At 32.9% G+C, this 21272-nt stretch overlaps 2 protein-coding genes across 8 annotated transcripts in view; one reads left to right on the forward strand and one right to left on the reverse strand.

Moving 5' to 3' along the window:
• Positions 1 to 4072: 4072 nt before the first annotated feature.
• Positions 4073 to 6891, reverse strand: LOC116349954 (regulator of chromosome condensation-like). Of its 4 annotated transcripts, none has more exons than XM_031781644.1 (10): positions 6654 to 6891; positions 6481 to 6584; positions 6222 to 6413; positions 6099 to 6140; positions 5785 to 5958; positions 5641 to 5697; positions 5259 to 5285; positions 5022 to 5144; positions 4808 to 4951; positions 4073 to 4741 (listed from the first exon to the last, which is right to left on the reverse strand). In XM_031781644.1, the coding sequence occupies exons 2-10, from the start codon at positions 6569 to 6571 to the stop codon at positions 4368 to 4370; spliced, it is 1224 nt and encodes a 407-aa protein (XP_031637504.1). In that variant the 5' UTR covers positions 6572 to 6584; positions 6654 to 6891; the 3' UTR covers positions 4073 to 4367. The 4 variants fall into 4 exon arrangements, with proteins under 4 accessions (XP_031637504.1, XP_031637502.1, XP_031637503.1 ...); XM_031781642.1 differs by having other exon boundaries at positions 4077 to 4741; positions 5259 to 5360; positions 6644 to 6890; XM_031781643.1 differs by having other exon boundaries at positions 4078 to 4741; positions 5259 to 5360; positions 6730 to 6890.
• A 1098-nt stretch (positions 6892 to 7989) lies between these two features.
• The window catches only part of LOC116349953 (A disintegrin and metalloproteinase with thrombospondin motifs 9), a 75427-nt gene continuing 62144 nt past the window's right edge, over positions 7990 to 21272 (forward strand). For 2 of the 4 annotated variants that reach the window (XM_031781637.1, XM_031781640.1), the window contains exon 1: positions 7990 to 8696. The gene's annotated coding sequence lies outside the window, so the exon portion shown is untranslated. The remainder of the gene's footprint in view (positions 8697 to 21272) is intronic. The other 2 variants (XM_031781636.1, XM_031781638.1) reach the window with 1 other exon arrangement.

Genomic DNA, 21272 nt, shown 5'->3' on the forward strand with positions numbered 1-21272 from the left:
TAATGGGTCTGTAATGGAATAGTAATTTTTAAGTGAGCAAACCTTGCGCTCTTCCCATTGACGATTCAATTCTGCTTTTTGTTGTTCACTGAAATCGTAAATGGAAAATGAATGATTCGACAATTTTGCAATATTCCCATAATCAATTGGTTCATTCTTACTTACTCTTCCCATTTTATTTTGTTGTTGAACAAAAATGACCACGACGGTGCTTCAATATTCTGTGATACTAGCTCTTCATCGTTCATGTTGTTGAGTTGATCAACCATAGCTGTTCCAGCATGTACATATTTTTGTCGTTGTTCTTCTTGATGTTTTGCTTTTTGATTTATTTGATCCATGCGATTACAAAAATTATCAACGATATCTTGTATTGTAGCCAGCCCAATCAATTTTTCATAACCAGAAAAGTTTAGTTTTATTTCGCTTAGCGGTTTATCTGCAGATGATTTTGTTAAATAAGATGTTTCGTTTGTCGATGTATTTGATCCAATACTATATCTGGGTTGAATTTTACTTGAATTGTGCACCGGTGCCATTGAAATTTGTTTCAATGGTCTTTCATCTATGGCAACTGGTTTGTTTGAAATATTTTTAGTGGAAATCTCATCCAGAGCACTTGACTCACTTTGTTTTCCATCTGTAAATGCATTTGCTTCAAATACGTTACTGTGCCGCAATCGATTTGATTTTTTGAACGCATTCAATTCATCATTTTTAAATGTATCAGACAATTTTGGTATCGATTCAGTTGGATGGATTTCTTTTGTTTCGTTCACTGAATATATTTTTCCGGTTTGTATATTTGCCAAACTGATTTCACTTTGCAGGCTCAATTTGCTCAGGTTGTAACTTTTGTTTGTAGCAAATGATGCACACTTCCGCTCGACAAAGTCCTCAACTTCATAACTTTCCAATGATGTGGCCAAAGCAAGTTTTGTGTTACAAATTTGATCATCGTCATCATCTTCATCATCGTCTTCGATAAATGTAAGCTTCGATTCTTCCAGAGCATTTGATTGATTTTTATGTCCCAAAGAAAAATCATCAATAGCAATTGGTTCGTTACTAATGTAGGTATGTCGTCTATATTCTTCGGGTCGTTGTGGCAGCTTATTTTCAAACGAGTCATCAATTTTCATCGGTGTAATTTGGAGAATAGATTGTGTCATAAAATTATTAACACCTTTTATTTCGATTGGTTCAAGTACCTAAGGGGAGAATCACAAAATAAAAGAATAAAATTTAAAATAATCGTAAAACAATCAATAATTAGTGGTTCAAGTACCATTGATGTTTCATGAAAATTGGTTTTTCTTCGGGTTTCAACAGTTAACGTGTCTGCTGGTTTTTCCGAAATATATTCAATTGAAGTATCACTTATTTCAATTGGTTGCGTATTCGTTTCATCAATTGATGTGGGTTGTCGATTGATATCGAGTTTTTCTTCAATTTCTTTACTGTTGTTAGTTATATCGAGTGATGATGAATCACTTCCAAGCATATTTACCAAAACCGGATCATTCCGAAAGTAAAATGGAGTCTTATTCAGATTATACCTAGGGAAGATCAGAAGAAAAAAATGGAAAAAATGGAAATTAATCAATAAGTAATGGAACAGAATTGAAAAAGAATCGAAGAAATGGAACAGATTATACTTCTTGGCCGTTGGTATCGGTGAATTTTCACTGATGTCCAAATCACATGCTTCATGAGTTTCCTTTGTATGATTGAATATTTGAACCTGCTTGGGCTGGATATGAATTTGAAATTCTTTCTTTTTCTCTTCAATAAATGTTTCTTCGATATCGGAACTAGAACGAATCGTATTATTGTCAATTCTATCGATTTGACCAGAACTATCAAAATCAATCTCGGTAAATTCACTAGAATTTATATCACACAGTTTAGTTGAATGAATTGGATGATACGATAGGTACATTGAATTTTGCTCAATTCCTTTTGTTAACTCAAATGATCCGCTTTGATCAAATATATTTGTACAATTTTTACTCGGAGATTTACAAATGACTGATTTTCGTGACTGTGATGGCTGTTTACATGGTTGAGTATATTGTAGCTCCATTGACATATCGCAAAGAATAGTTCTATTGTTGTTTGTGCGTGTGTCAGTTTTGGTCGTTGAATCAAATGACATGTCTTTCGGCTCATTTATTGTAATTCGATTTGATAATGGTATTTTACAATTCAAATTTCCTGATTGAACAAACAGAGACTTTCCATTCATTTCATTCATTTGAATCATATCCAATGACATATCTTTTAATTTATGATCTGTGAATTGACGCGGATTCATTCCAAATGTTGGTGTATCTAATGAAATGTCCTGCACTCGATGAGTGGTTTGCCGATTGTTCTTTGACTGACATTTCATTTCAGATGGTATTAGTTCAATTGACATATCCGATTGATTCTGTTTTTCAATTGACATTTCGGATGGTACATGAATGGAGTCACGTTTGCTTGATAGATTTGTCAAAACATTCCCTTGTTGTATGATTGGAGAATCCACTAACTCGCTTGTATCCAATTGCATGTCTTGAATGTGATTTACGGTTTCACGTCGTGATGATTGTAGTGCAATTGGTGAACGGGACAAAGCATCAATCGACATTTCAATTGATTCATTAATTGCTTTTCGTGAAATCAATAATTCCGCTTCGTTGTTTGTCCCGGCAACAGGCGAAACAATTGTCATTGTTTGAGTCTGATCAAATTGCATGTCAATTACCTGATTCACCGTTTGCCGTCGGTAATCTGTTTCGCTTTTGGGTTTGGCAATGAAATTATTCTCTTTAAGCCAATTTCTATACTGATTACTAGATTGCTTCTGTCGAGGCTGTGTTTCATTTGAAAACGTAGGTTCTATGCCTGAAATGTCCATTGTATAGGAACAATTTGTTTTCTCTGTTGTTGCCATTGTTTTACTCGTGTCGGGCTTACGAACAAAATTGAACATACTTGGCTTTTTTGATTGCGTTAAAACATTCGATCTAGTCGGTGGCAGTTTGAATAATGGTTCTGATGGCAGCGCCGGCACTGATGGCATATCGGTATCATTTGTCACCATTATATTCTCTTTTTGATCCTCCGTATACGTTTGATTTGTTTGCAGAATAGGTGGCCTGCTATTGCTTTGATCTGCTTTCTTATCTTCATGTGCCTGTGTTGTTGGTATTATATTTGAAATATCCATTGCAGCTGATTCATTTCTTGTCGTATGCAATGTTGAAGATATCGAACTTGAATGTGTTGACTGCAATGTTATTTGTTCATTGCTTAGAATATGTTTTTCGGTTGAGACATCGTAAGTTTCACCCCATACTATTGCTGCGTTTTCGTTTGTGAAAAATTCGCTGACATGTTTGATAATAAAAAAATAGTGGGTTGATGGCATATAAAACATATAGAAAAGTGATTTCTATAAAACTTACCGAACATTGTGCTTGCCCGAGAAACTAATACGACGCGACGCTCTACGAGCTGCGTGTTCTCTCTGTGGACTTTTTGGACTTAAACTGCGTGAACGACGTTTTTTCAAAATCTAAAATGTTACATAAGACATAAAATATGTGTTGATTATGGAACATTTTGTTGCATTTAAAGCCATTGATTACTTACACTACAACGTCTTTTCTCTCGTGGTTGCTGCATTTTGCGCGAGTTTGTTAGAACTTTCTTTGATTTTAAAATACAAAAACACACAATAAATTTTCACAAAAAAATCTAATACTAGTTATTTATCTTATGAAAAAACTTTGTTTACAATGTATCAATGCCTGCAAAAATAATTAGTGTATTATGCTTTCACATCAAGATCAATTGAAAGATTCCAACCGAATGTCAAAATGAAAACCAAACATCGCATCTAAAAAAACTGTTTGAAAATTTGAATTTTCGTCCCTATCGGAAGACGATATGAGACAACGTAAATTATACAGTGTATAATTTATACAGTGCTGCCAAATTCAAAACGCTGAAATAAGTTCCGAAACTACGTTAAAAATTTAATTGTTTCATTTTAGTTCACTGTTTATTGCAAAAATATTGATTTTTTTTTTAATTTTCTCATTTCTAATTAATTAACTACTCCAATATATATAAACTTCGCATTCCGAAATTTAGCTGTATTTTTACATGCAAATAGAAATGATATTTTACATATTGCGAAACTTTGAGCCCTTGCACAGCTATTATGGTAATCATTAATTTATAGTAATATTAATAATCCCAATGTTAAAAAATTGCGAAATATATGCATACTTTAAAAAAAATAATAATAATAACACGATTTTGTACAGATTTGAAATTTATAAAAATCTGTGTGAAATGAACTACATTCACATTCATTTCTGTGCCTTGTCAGCAGCAATAAAAAGAGTATGTTGGCCCCCGGATGAAACATTGATGACTTGCCTATCTTTAACTTGAGCGCCAGTCAGTTTGGTTGGAATTAGTTGATCATCATCTGAACCAAGGCCGAGCTGTTGACTTGAGCCAAAGCCCCAACTGTACACTTTTCCATCTGCACTGATAGCAAATGAACAACTTTCACCACACTCTAACTGTACTACATCCAATTTGTCCAAAGTATTGATTGGTGTTAATTTATCAATGACTTCTTCGGTTGTGTCGCCTACACCACACCGTCCATAAGTTGTCCGGCCAATTGCATAGCATTTGTTGTCATTTGTTAGAACAAGCGTATGATGCTGTCCTCCTAATTGCGAAATCAGCGACGAAATTTGTCACAAGTCAATAAAAATAAAAAACAAATTTATTTTACCTGTAATTTCCTTGACATTTTCAAATGGCGTCTTTTTTGGTGCAAAAATGGTTTCCGAATTTTTCTGGACAATACCAATTTGATTATAATTGTTCAGACCAAAACCATAAACCGTTTGGTTTGAACGCGTTCGGATGAATGTGCCTTGAAATTTATTTAAAAAAAAAGAAATTATTTTATTATAAATTAAATATATCATGAAAAGGATATATACAGTATGTTGTTGCCCAAATGGCATCGATGAAGTTAATCTTTGGTGCGGTGACAAGACCCGGTTCTAATAGTTGGCTCTTTCCCCGTCGTGTTTTTCCAGATGATGATCGAAATGAAACGCGGCCTAAAATGATTTCGAAATGAAACGCGGCCTAATAGTACTGAAATTTGTCGTTGAAATTTTAGCATCAACATTTGTTGATAATTGTAATGATTGTATGATGTAAATGTTCATTACCCAATTGTCCTTGTTCGCCACACCCTACTGTGAAAACTTTTCCATGTATCGATAGCATCACCAAGTGATCAGCTCCCGATTGTATGTTGACAAATTCTTCGCCTAAGTGTTAATTCAAATGTGTTTTGCTTTTAAAAACGATTTATTGGAAATTAAATGTTACAACGCTATTGAAACAAAGATTCAATATGCATATGCGTATAAATGAGATATTTTTTCACTTGAAAATTTCGCAAAGATTCCAAAAAATGATATGGAACATGTATGATATAGATGGACTTGAATCAATCTTGAATTACTTTCCAAGCAAAGATCTCGCCACATCATTCAGGATGAATCATTTTCGAGAATAGTTACGAAGCTGCCAACACTTTACACTTACCTGGCACAACTTCGACTGGAAGTTGTTGCTTACCAACCATGTTTAATCCCATAGTGCCTTGAAATTTATTATAAAAAGAAAATTCTGGTTTTATTCTATCATAAATTAAATTAAATTAAATATATCATGAAAACTCCATAGTACCGTGTGAGTCCCGAAAAGAGCCACTTGCATATACACGTCCATCGCTTAACAAGAATGCTGAATGTGAATCACCGGCAGTAATACGAATACAATCTTTTGGCAAATCGACTTTTTGCACTTCATATTCTGAACCTTCTGCGGTTGTATCACGACCAAGTGCTCCTTCGTCATTACCTAGGAGTGAATCAGGAAAGAATAATGGAAATTAATAAATATTTAATTGAACACAATGGAAAAATAAATAAAAGAATGGATAGCAATTCTTCCATAGTGGATAATATTTTAATTTATAAATCGAATCGAATTGTACTTACAGCCAAATGACCAGACTTCACCATTTACCGTTAAATACAAACCTAGTTATAAAATCAAATTTATATTATTAAATTTTACAACTTATTTGATTAATTATATTGAATTTGACATTTTTTACTTACTATGCATTCCACCGGCAGAAATATCGACAACTTTTGACTTCAAACTATCGGCCAAGAGTGCGGGACGAGTTTTTTCGGTTACATCTTCGCCCAATCCAAGTTGGCCAACTTCATTCTGGCCGCAAACTAATAAATTTCCAATTTGATCTAGTCGCTTTACTATTTCATTACGTGTATTTGGTTTGATTGTGCCTGAAAGAAAATGAGAAAAATATCATAACAAAATTTTTTTAATACAACTTATTTTTTCCATACTTACGTTGCATTGCTTCATTTTTCCTTGCTTTTGCAGATGGTGCTATCAAATCAGCGGCTTTACGCTTGCTTATTTTGGTAGCGGACGGACTCATCGCTTATTTTTTTCTGTTCAAAATAAAGAAAATGTAATTATATTGCAATTGATCGAATACTAATTTATGCACAATTCTCTACTTTTTTCTTTGGTTATGTTCCCTAGTATTGAAGTTTTATTCTGACACACAAATTAACAAAAAACTTTCTTCCTCACAGATAAACTGAATTCTATTCGATGTTGTCCAAAGCGTGAATTTTTGTTAATTGTTTTGATTACTAATGTTTGATTTGTATTTTTTCGTTTAAAGATTCGTATGGGCAAATGTGTGCCTTTTCTATAGCAATGGCATTTTTAAACTGTCAGCTTTTTGTACTTCTGTCATTGTGCGAATACAAACGCTCACGATGACATTACAAACACTCTTATTTTATTTAAACTCAAATCTAGTTAGCCGGTAGTTGCGTAACATACTGTGTAATTGGCAACACTGAAGCAACATCATTGAACAGTATATACGAGCGATGCGATTCAATATTTATATTGAATTGATAAATAACCCATATTATTTCATATTAAGACACATTTTATTTGTGACCAAATAATTCCATTCTTTTTTCATCCATTTAAATGGAAAAACTCTTTTATTCAATTACCAATTTATTCAAACAATAGAATTATCAACCAACCAATCAATATTTAATACTTCAATTAAAATTATGTATTATGAGAAGTGATCTTTTCACGATGATTCCTTTTAATAAGTTTGGTTTGAATTCATTTCCAATAATTTAATTTTTTTTTAGTTGTTTTTAATGCGATGTTGATAATAATTATTACTTTTAAATTGGAAGAACGTAATGATTTTTTTTAACTTCGACGAATAATTTCGGTCGAGTCAAAATACCAGAAAATCCCCAGAAAATGTGAGAGTTTCACTCAAGTGATCGTGAAAGTTCATTTCTTTATTCGTTTTTTTTTTTTAATTATTGTAAAAAGCATTTTTTATTTTATTATTTTCCACAATTTTTGAAGAAAAAATTACTTTTAAATATATAGAAATGTTGATCATATTCGAAATAAATTAAAGTGGAAATCTAGTTCAATAGTCATATGCTTCACATACATATTCATATCACAGGTATTGGGAATCCGAAAAAGTTGGTGCTGTGATAACAGCACTGTTCTTGTTCTCTGTACCTCTTTCTTTCTATGCTTCGCAGCTGTTATACATTTGAAAAAATATTGTAGGAGAGTCAGAAAACGCGTATTCGCAAGTGAACGATGAAAACCGCACACTCCTCGCGTATTTCGAACGGAATACACGCGACACAAACGGCATGCAGTGTGTTGCTTGTCGGCTTTCAAAAATTTGAATTTGATTCAGTTGGTTTTTGCGCGTTGTTCAGACTGAACGTACGTTCTTTTGTGCTTCATTGTGTCTCTTTTCATCTTGCGAACACTTTTTATCCTCATACTTAGACACATTTTTTTTAAAATTTTCTGCGATTTTTAAACACATGTAATTGTTAAAACGTGGAACAAGTTCTTCATTTATTTTAAAAACAAGAACATTTGCCATATTTTTTGTCATTAAATGGATTCTAGATAAATTAAGAACTTAATTTATCAAAGAAAAATTTACAAAAATTCGAATGAGTGTTGAAATAAATCGAAAGAAATTAATACTTCGCAGAAAATACCCAAGTGAATTTATTGGCTCTTAACTTGTGGTCAACAGTTTTTCTTAACTGGTTTTTGCTTGTCTGTATGTTTGCAAATTGCACTTTATGCCACAGAAATTATTTTTTGTTTCAAAGAAGATAAATAGAACTCGGAGAAGAGCACAGAAATGAGACATAATTCGAACGCGCACAGAAACAGACAACGATACCAACTTATTCAAATTCATTCATTACACATGGATTGAGAAGTCAGGTGCGATACGAGCCAACGACGCGATATAATAGCTAGTTCATTCATATAAAAATGTGCGAAACAATGGAGAACAAAACTATTAACGATAAACGGTAATGTTCCCGATAATATAGTGGAGTGTTAATAGAAAGAGTGAAAAAAGTGACTGTATGAAACGTGGTCAATAAGTGAGAAAAGGATAAAACAATTCAATACAAATTAATATAATTTTTCGTAAAAACCTTATACTTCGATTGATTTGAAAGGTAAATTTATGTGTTAGATTGTATTTTTACTAGGAGTTGACACATTTTACACACATTTACTAAATGTTACCATACGTTGTTCATGTACCGAAATATCTACGCGTAAATTATAGTGTAATTGTAAAACAAAACTAATTGTTGTATTTATGATCTACGGTCATTCACATGTTTCTTTTTTTTTGGATTTCTTAAAAGACGGTTTCATCAGTCATCAGTATCAATTATTTTATTATCTATCATAAGTGGCTAAAAAAGTGTAATTTTTTTGGATATGTGCATTTTTGCATTTGTATTTTTTTATCTCAATCATGTGCTAAAATCAATGATGTCAATAGTTTGTTTGGGCCGTTTATTTCATATGCAATGGTCATTGACCACCGACTAAGTTTTCAAAGAGAGATAAGAAAAGTATTTATAAATATGTTTTTCGTAAACTTTATGTGCCGAAGGCAACAGGGCAAACCAATCATTTGAAAATATATGTGCGTCAACAATTTTTTTTTGTAAATTCAGTGCCTGTGTATGGACCGTGTTGTATATCATAATTCATGACGTCACGATCCAAAATTTGTGTATTATAAATAAAGTCGCAGGCGACGAGTACGCAAATATTCGCGCTCATTTCATATACTGTGTCAGAATCATTTTATTTAAAGAGAGAGGAAGATAAAGATTCACTCTTTTCGATTTAGCTATTTTTTTCTGTTGCCATCTCGATAAATAAATTGAGATTGTGTTCGTTTACCACACTCGTTTATTTTTGAATATAATAATTCAATTTGCCGGTAGACAATTTATGCGTGTATTTGTTTGACGATTATAAAATATTAATAAGTAAACGTATCGTCTACACATACGAAGTTGTGTTTGGCGCACGCTGAATCGTGATCACATGCAAACTTTCAGCACCGCACCAGTAATAATGACTTGAATTTTGGTAGAAAAAAGCAAATACCTTTCCATGTGTCTTTTGTTGTCTTACCACAATTCTATGCACAAAAAACATTTATTGATTGAATGTTTCGTTTTTAAAGACTTTTTCCCGCAGTCAATTTAATTCCAACTGACGTTTTAACATCGATATTCGTTTTTTCACTCATGTTTCAAAATTTAATTTTGCTGATATAATAAACATAATGCGTTAAATTTTTGGAGCGATGAATGAAATTTAAAAAAAAATGTTTCTTTAATTCATACCGCTCACTCAAACTGACATTGTATGCATACAATTCAATTGAGTTTGCAAACTTTCATGGCCGTTTGCATTGGAAGTTATTTAAAAAAAACCTCGTAATTTTTTCCATCATTGCGATGAAATGCATTTGAACAAATAGTCTTTTCTTGATGTCACTGTTTACATTTTCTGTAATATATCTTTCGTATAGCAGCGTAGATTTGTTTGAAATTGAAAGTTATTTTCAATTCAACTTCTTAATTTTATACATTTTACAAAGAAAAGAATTTTGAAATGTGTCTTGTGTTTGCATATGTTGCGGACGAATAAGTAAACAGAAAAATTCGACTATTTGGCACCATAATCATATACACATGCTGAAACAAAGTAAACTTAACAAAAATATACGGTATTTTTCTGCTTAACGTACAGTTGATTTGAGCTTTGATAGAGTATCCAAAATTTTTGGCCACAACAAAATTCTCACATTATTCAAATATCCACTTTTTCCAAAAAATTTCAATCGTGTTGATCCATATTTTTTTATATTACTATTACACTTCTAAATTATATAGGATTATTTTTAATATAAAATAAAATTCAATTGAATTTCAAAAGCAGTCAATACCAAGAAATCGATGACCACATTAAAATGGAGTTTTTTTTTGTTCCTGTATAAATTTGATATTATTGTTCGTATGAAAAAAATGGAATAATAATAATAATGAGCACAAGTAATGGCAATATACTACTAACCTGTACACACGTTGAATAATTTGCTGATTCAACCGATTGCCGATATATGTGTATTCACACGTTTCACTTCTCTCATTACATATTCGCTGAAAGTACATATGAATTTGGTTCGGTTTTGACTCTTCTTTTGGTTTGTATTGTATGGTGCTGTTTTGAGTGACATTAAATGATTGACTTGTATTTGCTCCATGTTTTTTTCGTTCAACGACGCACTTCCATCACGATGTGACACACTAGCGCTCAGTGTGTTTTGGCAATGATCTTGAACTTGATCTACCATTAAATATTTTGTTCGAAATAAATATAAGTGGACAGGCGACATGACAATCAAAAATGATACCTTTTATCATAAAGTTTAAAAATTACCGCTGTCAACTTCTCGGCCGACCTTTTTAAGCACTGGATTTTAAATAATCGAAATATGGTCGGCACATTTTATCAAAATATATTACATTTGATAAGTTGTTTGAAGTGTTTGTGAAATCCATCAAATCAACGAGAATAATACTTTGCTTCATTCGTATAATCATAACATACATATAATAAATGAATGTCTCTAGAAATCCAAACAAAATCATATAGAACGATTAAGTGAAACAAATGCGAACCGTTATTATTGATTTAACTCAAACGCCATGCGATAAGATAATGCAATATGTATTTGAATTTGCTATGAATAAAGTATTGTTGCTTGGTCATAAAACCGGCAAATTATCTCATCTGGTCTTTTTCGTTTGTATATTTTTTTCTCGCAGTCGGTGTTGTTTAAATTGTGCGGGATCTATATCGTTTACACATTGTGTAATATACACAGGTTTATCTTCTTAAGATCGACGTGCGTTTTGGCACATTCATAGTATAAACTGAATTGTACGCTGTGAAAATAAATCATTTTAATACGATCAACAACCATTTTTCGTTCATCAATCAGAAGTTCAACATGCAAGGTCATTTATGCTTCAATTTTGCACTGTACATACGTTTTTTTTTTATTTGTAAATTCATGAGAGAAATATCGGAAGAGAGACGCCACTCGTAAGAATAGTAGAAAAAAATGTCTACAGATAAGAGTAAATTTGGAATCTTGTGAGCAAAACATGAACGAGATATGTATTTAAATGATTTTTCATTTTCATCTCAATTTTAACTCTGATATTCATAGTTTAAACATATTCTGTTTAGAAATTCTCACACTCAATCTCAATCAATTTTTGGAATCGAATTTTGTTTCCTTTCTTAATGTGATCTTATTCAACTTTCTCTCAATGAGTTGGAAATTAACATATTTACTGTTACAATTAAATTGTCTTCTAAAAAGTTATATTAATGATTAAGTTCTGGACTACAGATATTTCTAAATACTTCATAAAATTCAGTTCATTTGCCTGTTAAAGTTCATTTGCATCAAAGATCATTCCAGCATTTGTTGAGTTTTACGAACGAAGTTTCCATTTACAAAATGTACGTAGATTGAGCTTGTCACATCATTTTAGATAAGGAACACTGATATAAGTGCCTTTCATTTTGTTGTCAAATGGCTGTTATCTCAATCCACAACACGATTGGTTTGGTGTAGGGCGCGCAAAAATCTGTAATTGAATGTACTTTCACTATCTTTCTAATGGCAAATAAAAGCGGAGAACTAAAGTTTGTGACATTATATATTATTTCATGAGCAATCTCAATGAATAAATCTGATAATTTGACATTCGATTTAGAAACGTGTAATACAACAGGATGATTAAATGCACTCAATCAATCAGAATAAAAATACGATCGTTTGAAAACGATAAAACTCAAGTTGATTTGGCCTTCTCAATATTGAAGAACGTGTTTTGCTGTTTTCATTTATCACTCTCCACGATTTAAGCATACATCTCCATGTGTCAGACTGTTATCACATGTGAATTAATAACCGAACAAACTATTCATATCAATGAATGTAATGAATTGACAGCGGAAACAGTCAACAGACACCAGAAATCCATTTAAATCAAAATGAATCATTTATTCCAAAGTAATCTGAACAAAAAATTTCAACACAAAAACTCATCTCCTTGTGTTTGTTAACAAGCTCTCTATTAAAATCGAATCGTATGAAACAAAAGCCTAAACATTTTACGATCTCTCTTTTGTTTAAATATGCTCAGTAAATTAAAATGAATCGTATGAAACGATTTGAATACGCGCACGATTTTTTATCACATTTGGAATTGTCTGCTATAACTTATATCTATTTTCTCATTTTGGAATTAGAAAACGATGACACACAATCACATGTATTTCATCTTTAAAATAATAATGGGCATTGTAGAATTGTTCAAACCAATTACAATCAAACAGAGGAAATCTGATTTACGGTCATTTTGACCATGAAAATGTCACATACAAACAAAACTGGAAAACAAAGAGGAAGGAGAAAATTGCATGTTGTGCACCCGCACAACGCGTTTGAAGAAAAGACCGAGTGTGCGAATTTCTAAGATTTTTTTTCTTTTCACAACTTCAATATATAACGTCTTTGTGAACGACGAGGCAAATAATCTGCTGAAGTCAGCACAAAGCGTGATATGTCTGGGATAGAAATAAACTACAAATGTATGTGTGTGTAATAAATACGCGTTGTGTCGGATCTCGTTCAAAAATATTATGTTTATTTATAAAATTAGTGAGTGACACACAGTTGGTTGGCATTATTATTGATTTCCTTATAGAAAAACTTCGCTAGATGCTACTGCTGTGTTTTTCAAAAGACTCTCACAAATTTGATGTACTGGTTTCGCATTCCGTATTCTAATAATTGTTCCGGATTGATGTGAATATTTATCGATTCACTTAACTGTAATTAGGCAAGTGGGATTTCTCAAGCATATTTGTCCACTGATTAAATCATGGAAAAAAATAAATTACGATTAATCAGCAAAATTTATTTTTGATTTTACACTGTGGGTGAGTGGCTTGTTGCGAGCCAAATGACCTACCAGATATGTACGGGCTCGGTCCCCAGATCACGGAGGTATGTTCGGTTTCTTTGGTCAGGAAACAGTCCCATTCATAATCTTCAAAAAACCGTTTTTCACATAAAACCAAAATTGAGTGTATTGTTCAACAAAATATTTTTTTTATTGGGTGTGCCAATTAATTTTAAAGGATTTTTGTGTGAAAAGATACATTTATTTAAAAACAACTGTACAATATTTTTTAACCAATGTATTGCCCATCGTTAGATATGACTTCCGCCCATCTTCTTGGTAACTTGTCGATTCCGCGTCGAAAGAATTCCTCATCTTTTGACGCTATCCATTCATCGATCCATTTTCGCACTCCTTCAGTATTTCGAAACGATATCTCAAACAAGCCCATTTGCATTGATCGAAACAAGTGGTAGTCAGAAGGGGCAAGGTCTGGAGAGTACGGGGGTTGATCAAGCCGATCCCAACCGAACGCCTCTATATTTTGTTTGACGATGTGTGCTCGATGTGGCTTAGCATTTTCGTCGTGAAACAAAACTCGATGGTGTTTTCTCGCTACCAACGGCCATTTTTCGTTCAATGCATGCGCCGATTTGTTCAATTGTTGTCGATAGCGTTCATCTGTAACCGTTGCACCTTGTTTTAGCAGCTCATAATACACGATATCCTTCTGATCCCACCAAATGCACAGCATGACTTCTGGCAATGAATGTCTCGTTTTGGCTGCAACGGTCCTGGTTGGCCTGGATCAACATACGCTCCTTTACGTTTTGACCCACTTTTCATCGCCAGTAACAATTCGACTCAAAAAACTATGTTTTTTGTGCTCGGCAAGATGTTGTTTGCATGCTGTGATTCGTGCTCTCAATTGATTTTCCCAACTTTCGAATCTTTCCCATTGCATGCAAACGCACAGAAATGGTTCTTCGGTCGACATTCAACTCCATTGCAAGTTCTTCTTTCGTTCGACATGCATTTTCATCGAGTAATGCTTGCAAATCTGCAACTTCAAACTTTTTTGGCTGACCTGGCCGTTCTTTGTCTTCCACGTCGAAATTGCCACTTTTAAAGTGTCGAAACCAATACTCACAGGTTGAAATCGATAGAATATGATCACCGTAAGTATCTGAGATCAAACGATGACTTTCAGCAGCACTTCTCTTCGAACTAAAGAAGAAAAGTAAAACTTCCCGCAAATGCTGTTTTTTTGGCACGTAGGCTGACATGATTTTAAGCGAAAAAAAAATATGTTGTTTACACTTTGACAAAATAAAACATCTTGAAAACTAGTTTCGAATGACGTGACTTTCACGTGAATATGGTTATGGTATGGTCCGATGCGTTACAGTGAGAGTTACGACATCTCTTATCAATCCTTTAAAATTAATTGGCACACCCAATATTTATCACTGAAAATGTGTTTCTGGTTTTTTTTTGGCAAGATAAAACCGAATCTGACATTTATTTTGCAATAAAATCATGTTTTGATGCACTTCCTATTCAAAAAGTAGCTAAAATGGTCCTCCATGTCCTCCAACTCCCCCACCCCTAGCGGGGTGAGGGGTCATAACCCCTCAACCCCTGATTTTTTTTACCGTCTCCCGAACACAGTCTCACAAAATTTGCCCATAGTTCCATAGTATGTGACCCTAATAGAGGGCTAACATTTTATATATACAAACTTTCAGAATGTTATTTTTTTCACATTAGTACGGTACCACAACCATGCCTTTGTGATTGCCTCTCATACAAAAATCAATTTTTCCCCCACCACACATTCTTTCAGCGTTCAAATTGAAAGAATATCAGTTGGAGGTTTTTTTCTCATAAGTGCCTCTTCAGAGTCTAAGTTTTACACCGATCGACCAATTTCGCTGAAAATTTACCAGGTATATTTCTCGTAGTCCGAAATCATCTCGTAAAGTCAGAGAGTCAGTAGTAGAATCAGATTTTGAATACCGTCTCTAGAGAAAATGTTATCGTGGAAAAACCAAAGCGGTTAACCAATGTCGGCCAAAAATTTGACCAGATGTACTCCATGCAGTCCTCAATCATCCAGTAAAATCAGATTTTGAATATTTTTTATGTGTGCTGAGCTATCATGCAAAATATAACAGTTTTGCGGGAAGGACACAGGACACACCGCACATGCTACACAGCGTGTAACATTAATATGCCCCAAAATAGCTCCTAATCGTGTTTTGTACATGAAATATGCACAGAAAAAATGTTTTGGGGTGACTTTAATTTTTTGGCCTAATACAATAACTTTCCTACACTAGGTGTGCGGAAAAGTAAAAGCTCACTCAATCATGTTTTAGGCATAATATGTATTTTAAATGGTTAAAATATACAACTAAACATAGAAGAACAGATGCCATTAAAAATATTCTTAAGATCCTCGCAGCCCCCAATCGTACAGTAAAATCAGATTTTGAATATATTTTCTGTGAGATAATAATATGAGAATTCTGGCACAGGACACATGTCTGTTAGGTATTTATTTGTCTATAGACAATCATATATGATGGCTGACCCGATTTTTATTGCCGCATTTCTATTATCATTGAGTTGGGTACTTTGACAAGTGCCACTCCTCATTATCTCATATCTGTTGATCCTCACATCCAAAATTTAACTCTCTAGTGATTGAAAAAAATGTTTAAAACTATTCGTCCATTCATCAATTATTATGAAAAACGTTATTGATATCATTAATCAATTTTAATAGTCGATCTTACACATCAATATATTGTTTCGATATATAAGACGGAAAGAATACTTTTATAACCTTGAACTCCACACTTACAGCTCACACAAGTGGAGACGTTCATTGACCTGCAAAATACTTTCTATCTTTCGAATCAAAAATATTATTATTATTTTATATTATATTTATAAAAAGTAAAAGTAATTAATAAAATTACTTTTTTGGAACATATTCATTCACAGTATTTGTTGAGCAGAAATTCTCACCTCAAATAAAACTCATGAATTTCATATTTTGGCTTATTCTATTGTGAATCTCCCAAAACCTTCATTGTTAGTTTCATTTCATACGGTATTTTTCTCATAAACACAAATTTATTGCCTTTCATTTTCAGAGGATAAGAAAGAGTACTAATGAAATGTTAACAGAAGATTAATTTCGTTTTTTTCATTTGATTTGAAACAAAATATGTGGAGTGAAGCATCTCACAAACAAAATATTTTTTTATCTCATAAGATATAGAAAATAGAAGTTCTCATGTTTAACCCAAAATGATTAATCTTTTTTTCCTTATTTTGCTCTCAAGTCCAGATGTTTTATGCCACTTAGTTACTTCAATATCAAATGTTATTGCCATTCGAAATTCTTTTAATATTTCGGTCATTTTTTTTAAATCAACGCAAATGACCTGAGTCTTTTCTTCTATTTTGCTTTAATATATATGAGATGAATTTAAAGCAAAACAATGCTCCCAATGTAAAATTGGACTTAGGAGCTTGGTCAGAGGTGATGACGAGGGTTTCTAGGGTTAAGATTGGAAATTTCAACAATTTTGGAAATGAGGACCAGTAGCGTAACTAAAAAAAAAAAATTTTTTTTTGGGGGGGGGGGTGTTTCGAGGACAATTCTTACTCAAACCGAGGACTATTTTTTTAAAAATCGAGGACACTATGCAAAAAGCCGGATCGCTTCGCTCGCCACTTTATTCTAATTTCTTTTTCAATTACATGGCTAATTTATAATGTTATTAGTATTATGTTATCTATAATTCGATTCTCCAATCTTTTTCTGTAAAGTTTTCAATAATATCAGCAATATTAAGAAGCGCAATATAGTCCATTTATTGATAGACAACATATCTCATAACCAGTCAATAGTTTTCAGCTATGGCTGCAATTTCATAGACGCTATTCAAAAACTGTTGACTGCCCATAGCATTAAAAAAATTTCATGTTACGAGAATAAAGGGGCGAGCGAAACGAGCGGACATTTTTTGCATAGTGTCCTCAATTAAAAAAAATGGTCCTAGTTTTCTGTAATTCAAAAATGTAGAATAAAGTACTTTTGATGAGGTAAATAAAAATTTGAACACCAAACATTATAGTAATTTTATGTTCTGCCAATGTGTTAGACGATCAACATGGATGCAACGCTCTTTTTGCCTACATTTTTTTATATAATAGAAAGTTGACGTGTCATACACGCTAGGGGGTAGACACGAATTATAAAACTTTGAATCATGTGAATCACAGTGAATCAAATGAATCATTCAAATGTCAAATAAGCATCACCTTTGGTTTTACTAACATGATCGTTCAACAAATTCTAAATATTATCGTTGATTTTATTTGGAATTTACTAGAAAAACACGAAATAGAAAAAAAAATGAGTTAATACATTTAAAAAGAAATCATTTTTTCGAAGACAAATAATTTTAATTTATCAATAAATATTTCTTTCATGACACATAAATGACATTTCAAATGTCATCTAAACAATGTGAATCTTTGGAATCACAGTGAATCAAATGAATCATGTCTACCCCCTAGCATACACGGGGAAACAAATACTTTTGTTTTGAATATGTTTTTTTTGACATCGCAAGATATTTTGTTTTCATAAAAAATCGTTGTATGATCACTTTGTTTAAAATCAGCATGTTTTGTGATGAGGCGGAATAACATAATAAATAAAAACAAAACAAAAACACAAGCCAGCAAAACATTCCCAAGACTTGAAAAATCCAAAATACAGACCAAAGAAAAATTGAAATATTGGGTGTGTGCATTAATTTTAAAGGATTGATAAGAGATGGCGTAACTTAAAATTGTGTGTAGCTTGATGGGTGAATCCAATTGCATTTTGTACATGTGACATTTGCCAATCTAATTCAGAGCAGAAAGGTTTATTTTCCACGCAGTGTCATTATTTTCTGATCGATTCAAAATGAGTGATGGAAAAGTGTTTTTCTGACTGGCCCTCCTTTGGTTCAATTTGTTCACTTTAATCAACGTGAAAATAGATCTAAAGGTTATAAAATGTTGCAGGAGACGAGACCTCTCAATCGCCACAGAGAATGTTGAATATGTTGAAAAACTGTGAACTCACCAAAAAAAAATTGAATGATGGGCTATTGGTGTTTTTAATTCGGTAAAGATGCATGAAAATGCATCAGAAAAGCATTAAATATATGCGAATCAATCGTTTTAAGACATTTATAATGTGGTAAGACCAAAGAAATTGTGTGCAACACGACTGAAGCCAAAAGTCATTGTAAGACGTTTTTTCACATTTTGGCACAATGTTCCAAAAATAGGAAAGAAAGAAATTTTTGTATCGTATTGTAACTGAAAGTGAAGAGGGCATCTGCTACGATAACCCCAGGCATAAAAATAAGGGTTCAATCCCACACAATCATCAAAATCGACAGCATAGCAGGATTTTGATGATTTCTCGGTAATGCTCATTATTTGGTGGGATTAAAGTGGTGTGGTGTATAATGAGCTGCTGAAACCGGGTGAAACTGTTACGAGGGATCAGTATGGACTACAACCAATACGTTTGAGCAGAGTACTGAGAGAAAAATTGAAAAAAACTGCGACAAGAAATAGTCGAAGGATTTTTCAAAATTTGACATATTTCAAACATCGCAAGAAAAAAGATAGGGGACTCTGGTCGGGATGAGCTTGATCAAACCCCGTACTCTCCAGACCTTGCCCCTTCTGACTACCACTTGTTTCGATCAATGCAAATGGGCTTGTCTGAGATATCGTTTCGAAATCCTGAAGGAGTGTGAAAATGGATAGCTTCAAAAGACGAGGAATTCTTTCGACGCGGAATCGACAAGCTACCAAGAAGATGGGCGGAAGTCATAGCTAACGATGGGCAATACATTGTTTAATGTACTCATTCTTATTATTTTAAATAAATGTATCTGTGAACACTAAAATCCTTTAAAATTAATGCACACAGCCAATACAATGTCATAGATTCGATCGCAATACATTAAAGTATATTTTAATGACTGAAAATTTGCCACAACCTATAAAAAACACACTATTTCAATTTATTTTTAAAAAGGGAAAAGATGATTGAGGAGTGCGTTCAATGAGCGCTAATATCGTAGATTTTTCTTTATCGATTCCACCAATACGACATCTACTAAAAAACTCGCCGATTTCTGTTACTAGTGGTGTTTTAATACAGCTCGTGTAAACATACAAAGGAACACACAGACTCCGATTCTGTGTATGCGTATGTATTACAAATTCTGCACTCAGTCGTCAATCGTAGCTGCTTGTGCAAAATTTACAATACATACGCATACACAGGATCGGAGTCTGTGTGTTATTTTGTATTAGTTCGTCTGTAATACAGCCATAGCCGTATAGTTCGTTTGAGCTGTGTCAACTGTCAAAGCAACAGTAGTAACAAAAATCGGTATCTTTTTTAACAGATGTCGTATTCGTAGATCCGATAAAATTAATTTGTATGGGGAATATACGATACTATTTCCCATCGAATGCGCTACTTGATGTTAAATTCTTTTTGGTAATTTTATTTTCTTAATTGAACATAAAGTAAGTTTTTTTGACACTGAATTTGGCCGCCTGGTTCTTTACGATTTCAGTTATTACTCGATTCTAACCTCACCTATATATTTGACACACTTTCAACAAAAATCACAGAATTAATGTGGATACTTTTGTAAAATAATTGTTTGAGAATATATTGTTCCAGTATTTAAATTAATAAATAAATAAATAATTGCATGGGAGGATTAAAGTGATCTCAAATCCCGATGAAAATTTCATGATGCTCTTTTGTTATCCGTTCAATCCTCACCCGTTTGATTAAACTAAATTATTTTTCTGAAATCGATTTTAATGAAAACAAAAGGCCAATAATTGTTCGAATGATTTGAAGAAGGCTTTAAATTTGAAGTCCGCTATTTTTGCGATTTCTGTGAGTTTTGGTTCCACGTGTCTACCCCACAGCTTTAAACAGCAACAGCATCCAATCATATATAAATTAAATTACTTCCGCATTACGTTTACTAGTAAACTAGCTTGTGACATCCTACTCGCACGTTACCTGTACATTGTACTCGATTTTAACACCAAAAACAAACCGCATGGTTTTTTGCGATGCCATATACACATTATAGTTGCAATTATCGACAAGACAATTCTAATCAAATGGAAACGACATTGGCCTCTATGTCATTTGTAAGCGTGCTCCAATCACTTTGTACGCCCACTTATGTAAGTGCAACTATTGTTAAAAAAGAGTTGCAAATCGAATTGGTGTTGACGCATAAAAATCGAACACTTTATAATATAAAGAACAAAACTGGACCTGTTACATTGAATTATAATTTCTTTTTGTGGAATGTTGTTTCCAATTTTTCTTGGCGTTTCATTTACCTGGCACCCTCACTGCCCACAAGAGCTCACCAAAAAACAACAACAAGCCGACGTTTTTGTTGACTAATTGCCCACACAGTTTCAACAATAAGTTAACACTATACAGTTTTTGTTGCGCCATTTAATAGATTTTTCATTATTTTTTATGAATCACTCTAAGCTGTTTGCAGTTAATTGCAATGGCACTTCATAATTTTTTTTTACATTTTCCAGAAAAACACGAAATAGAAAAAAAAATGAGTTAATACATTTAAAAAG

Source organism: Contarinia nasturtii, unplaced genomic scaffold, assembly GCF_009176525.2.
Source record: "Contarinia nasturtii isolate CC-2019 unplaced genomic scaffold, AAFC_CNas_1.1 Cnas_scaffold_3175, whole genome shotgun sequence".
Lineage (NCBI taxonomy): Eukaryota > Metazoa > Arthropoda > Insecta > Diptera > Cecidomyiidae > Contarinia > Contarinia nasturtii.

What these genes read in the sequence shown, in the direction of transcription:
- LOC116349954 (XM_031781642.1), bottom strand. Translation starts at nt 6,571, where the DNA reads ATGAGTCCGTCCGCTACCAAAATAAGCAAGCGTAAAGCCGCTGATTTG. An exon ending in TTCTGCCGGTGGAATGCATA is followed by an intron (nt 6,141 to 6,221) that starts GTAAGTAAAAAA and finishes TTTTATAACTAG; the next exon opens with GTTTGTATTTAACGGTAAAT. An exon ending in TGAAGTCTGGTCATTTGGCT is followed by an intron (nt 5,959 to 6,098) that starts GTAAGTACAATT and finishes ATTCACTCCTAG; the next exon opens with GTAATGACGAAGGAGCACTT.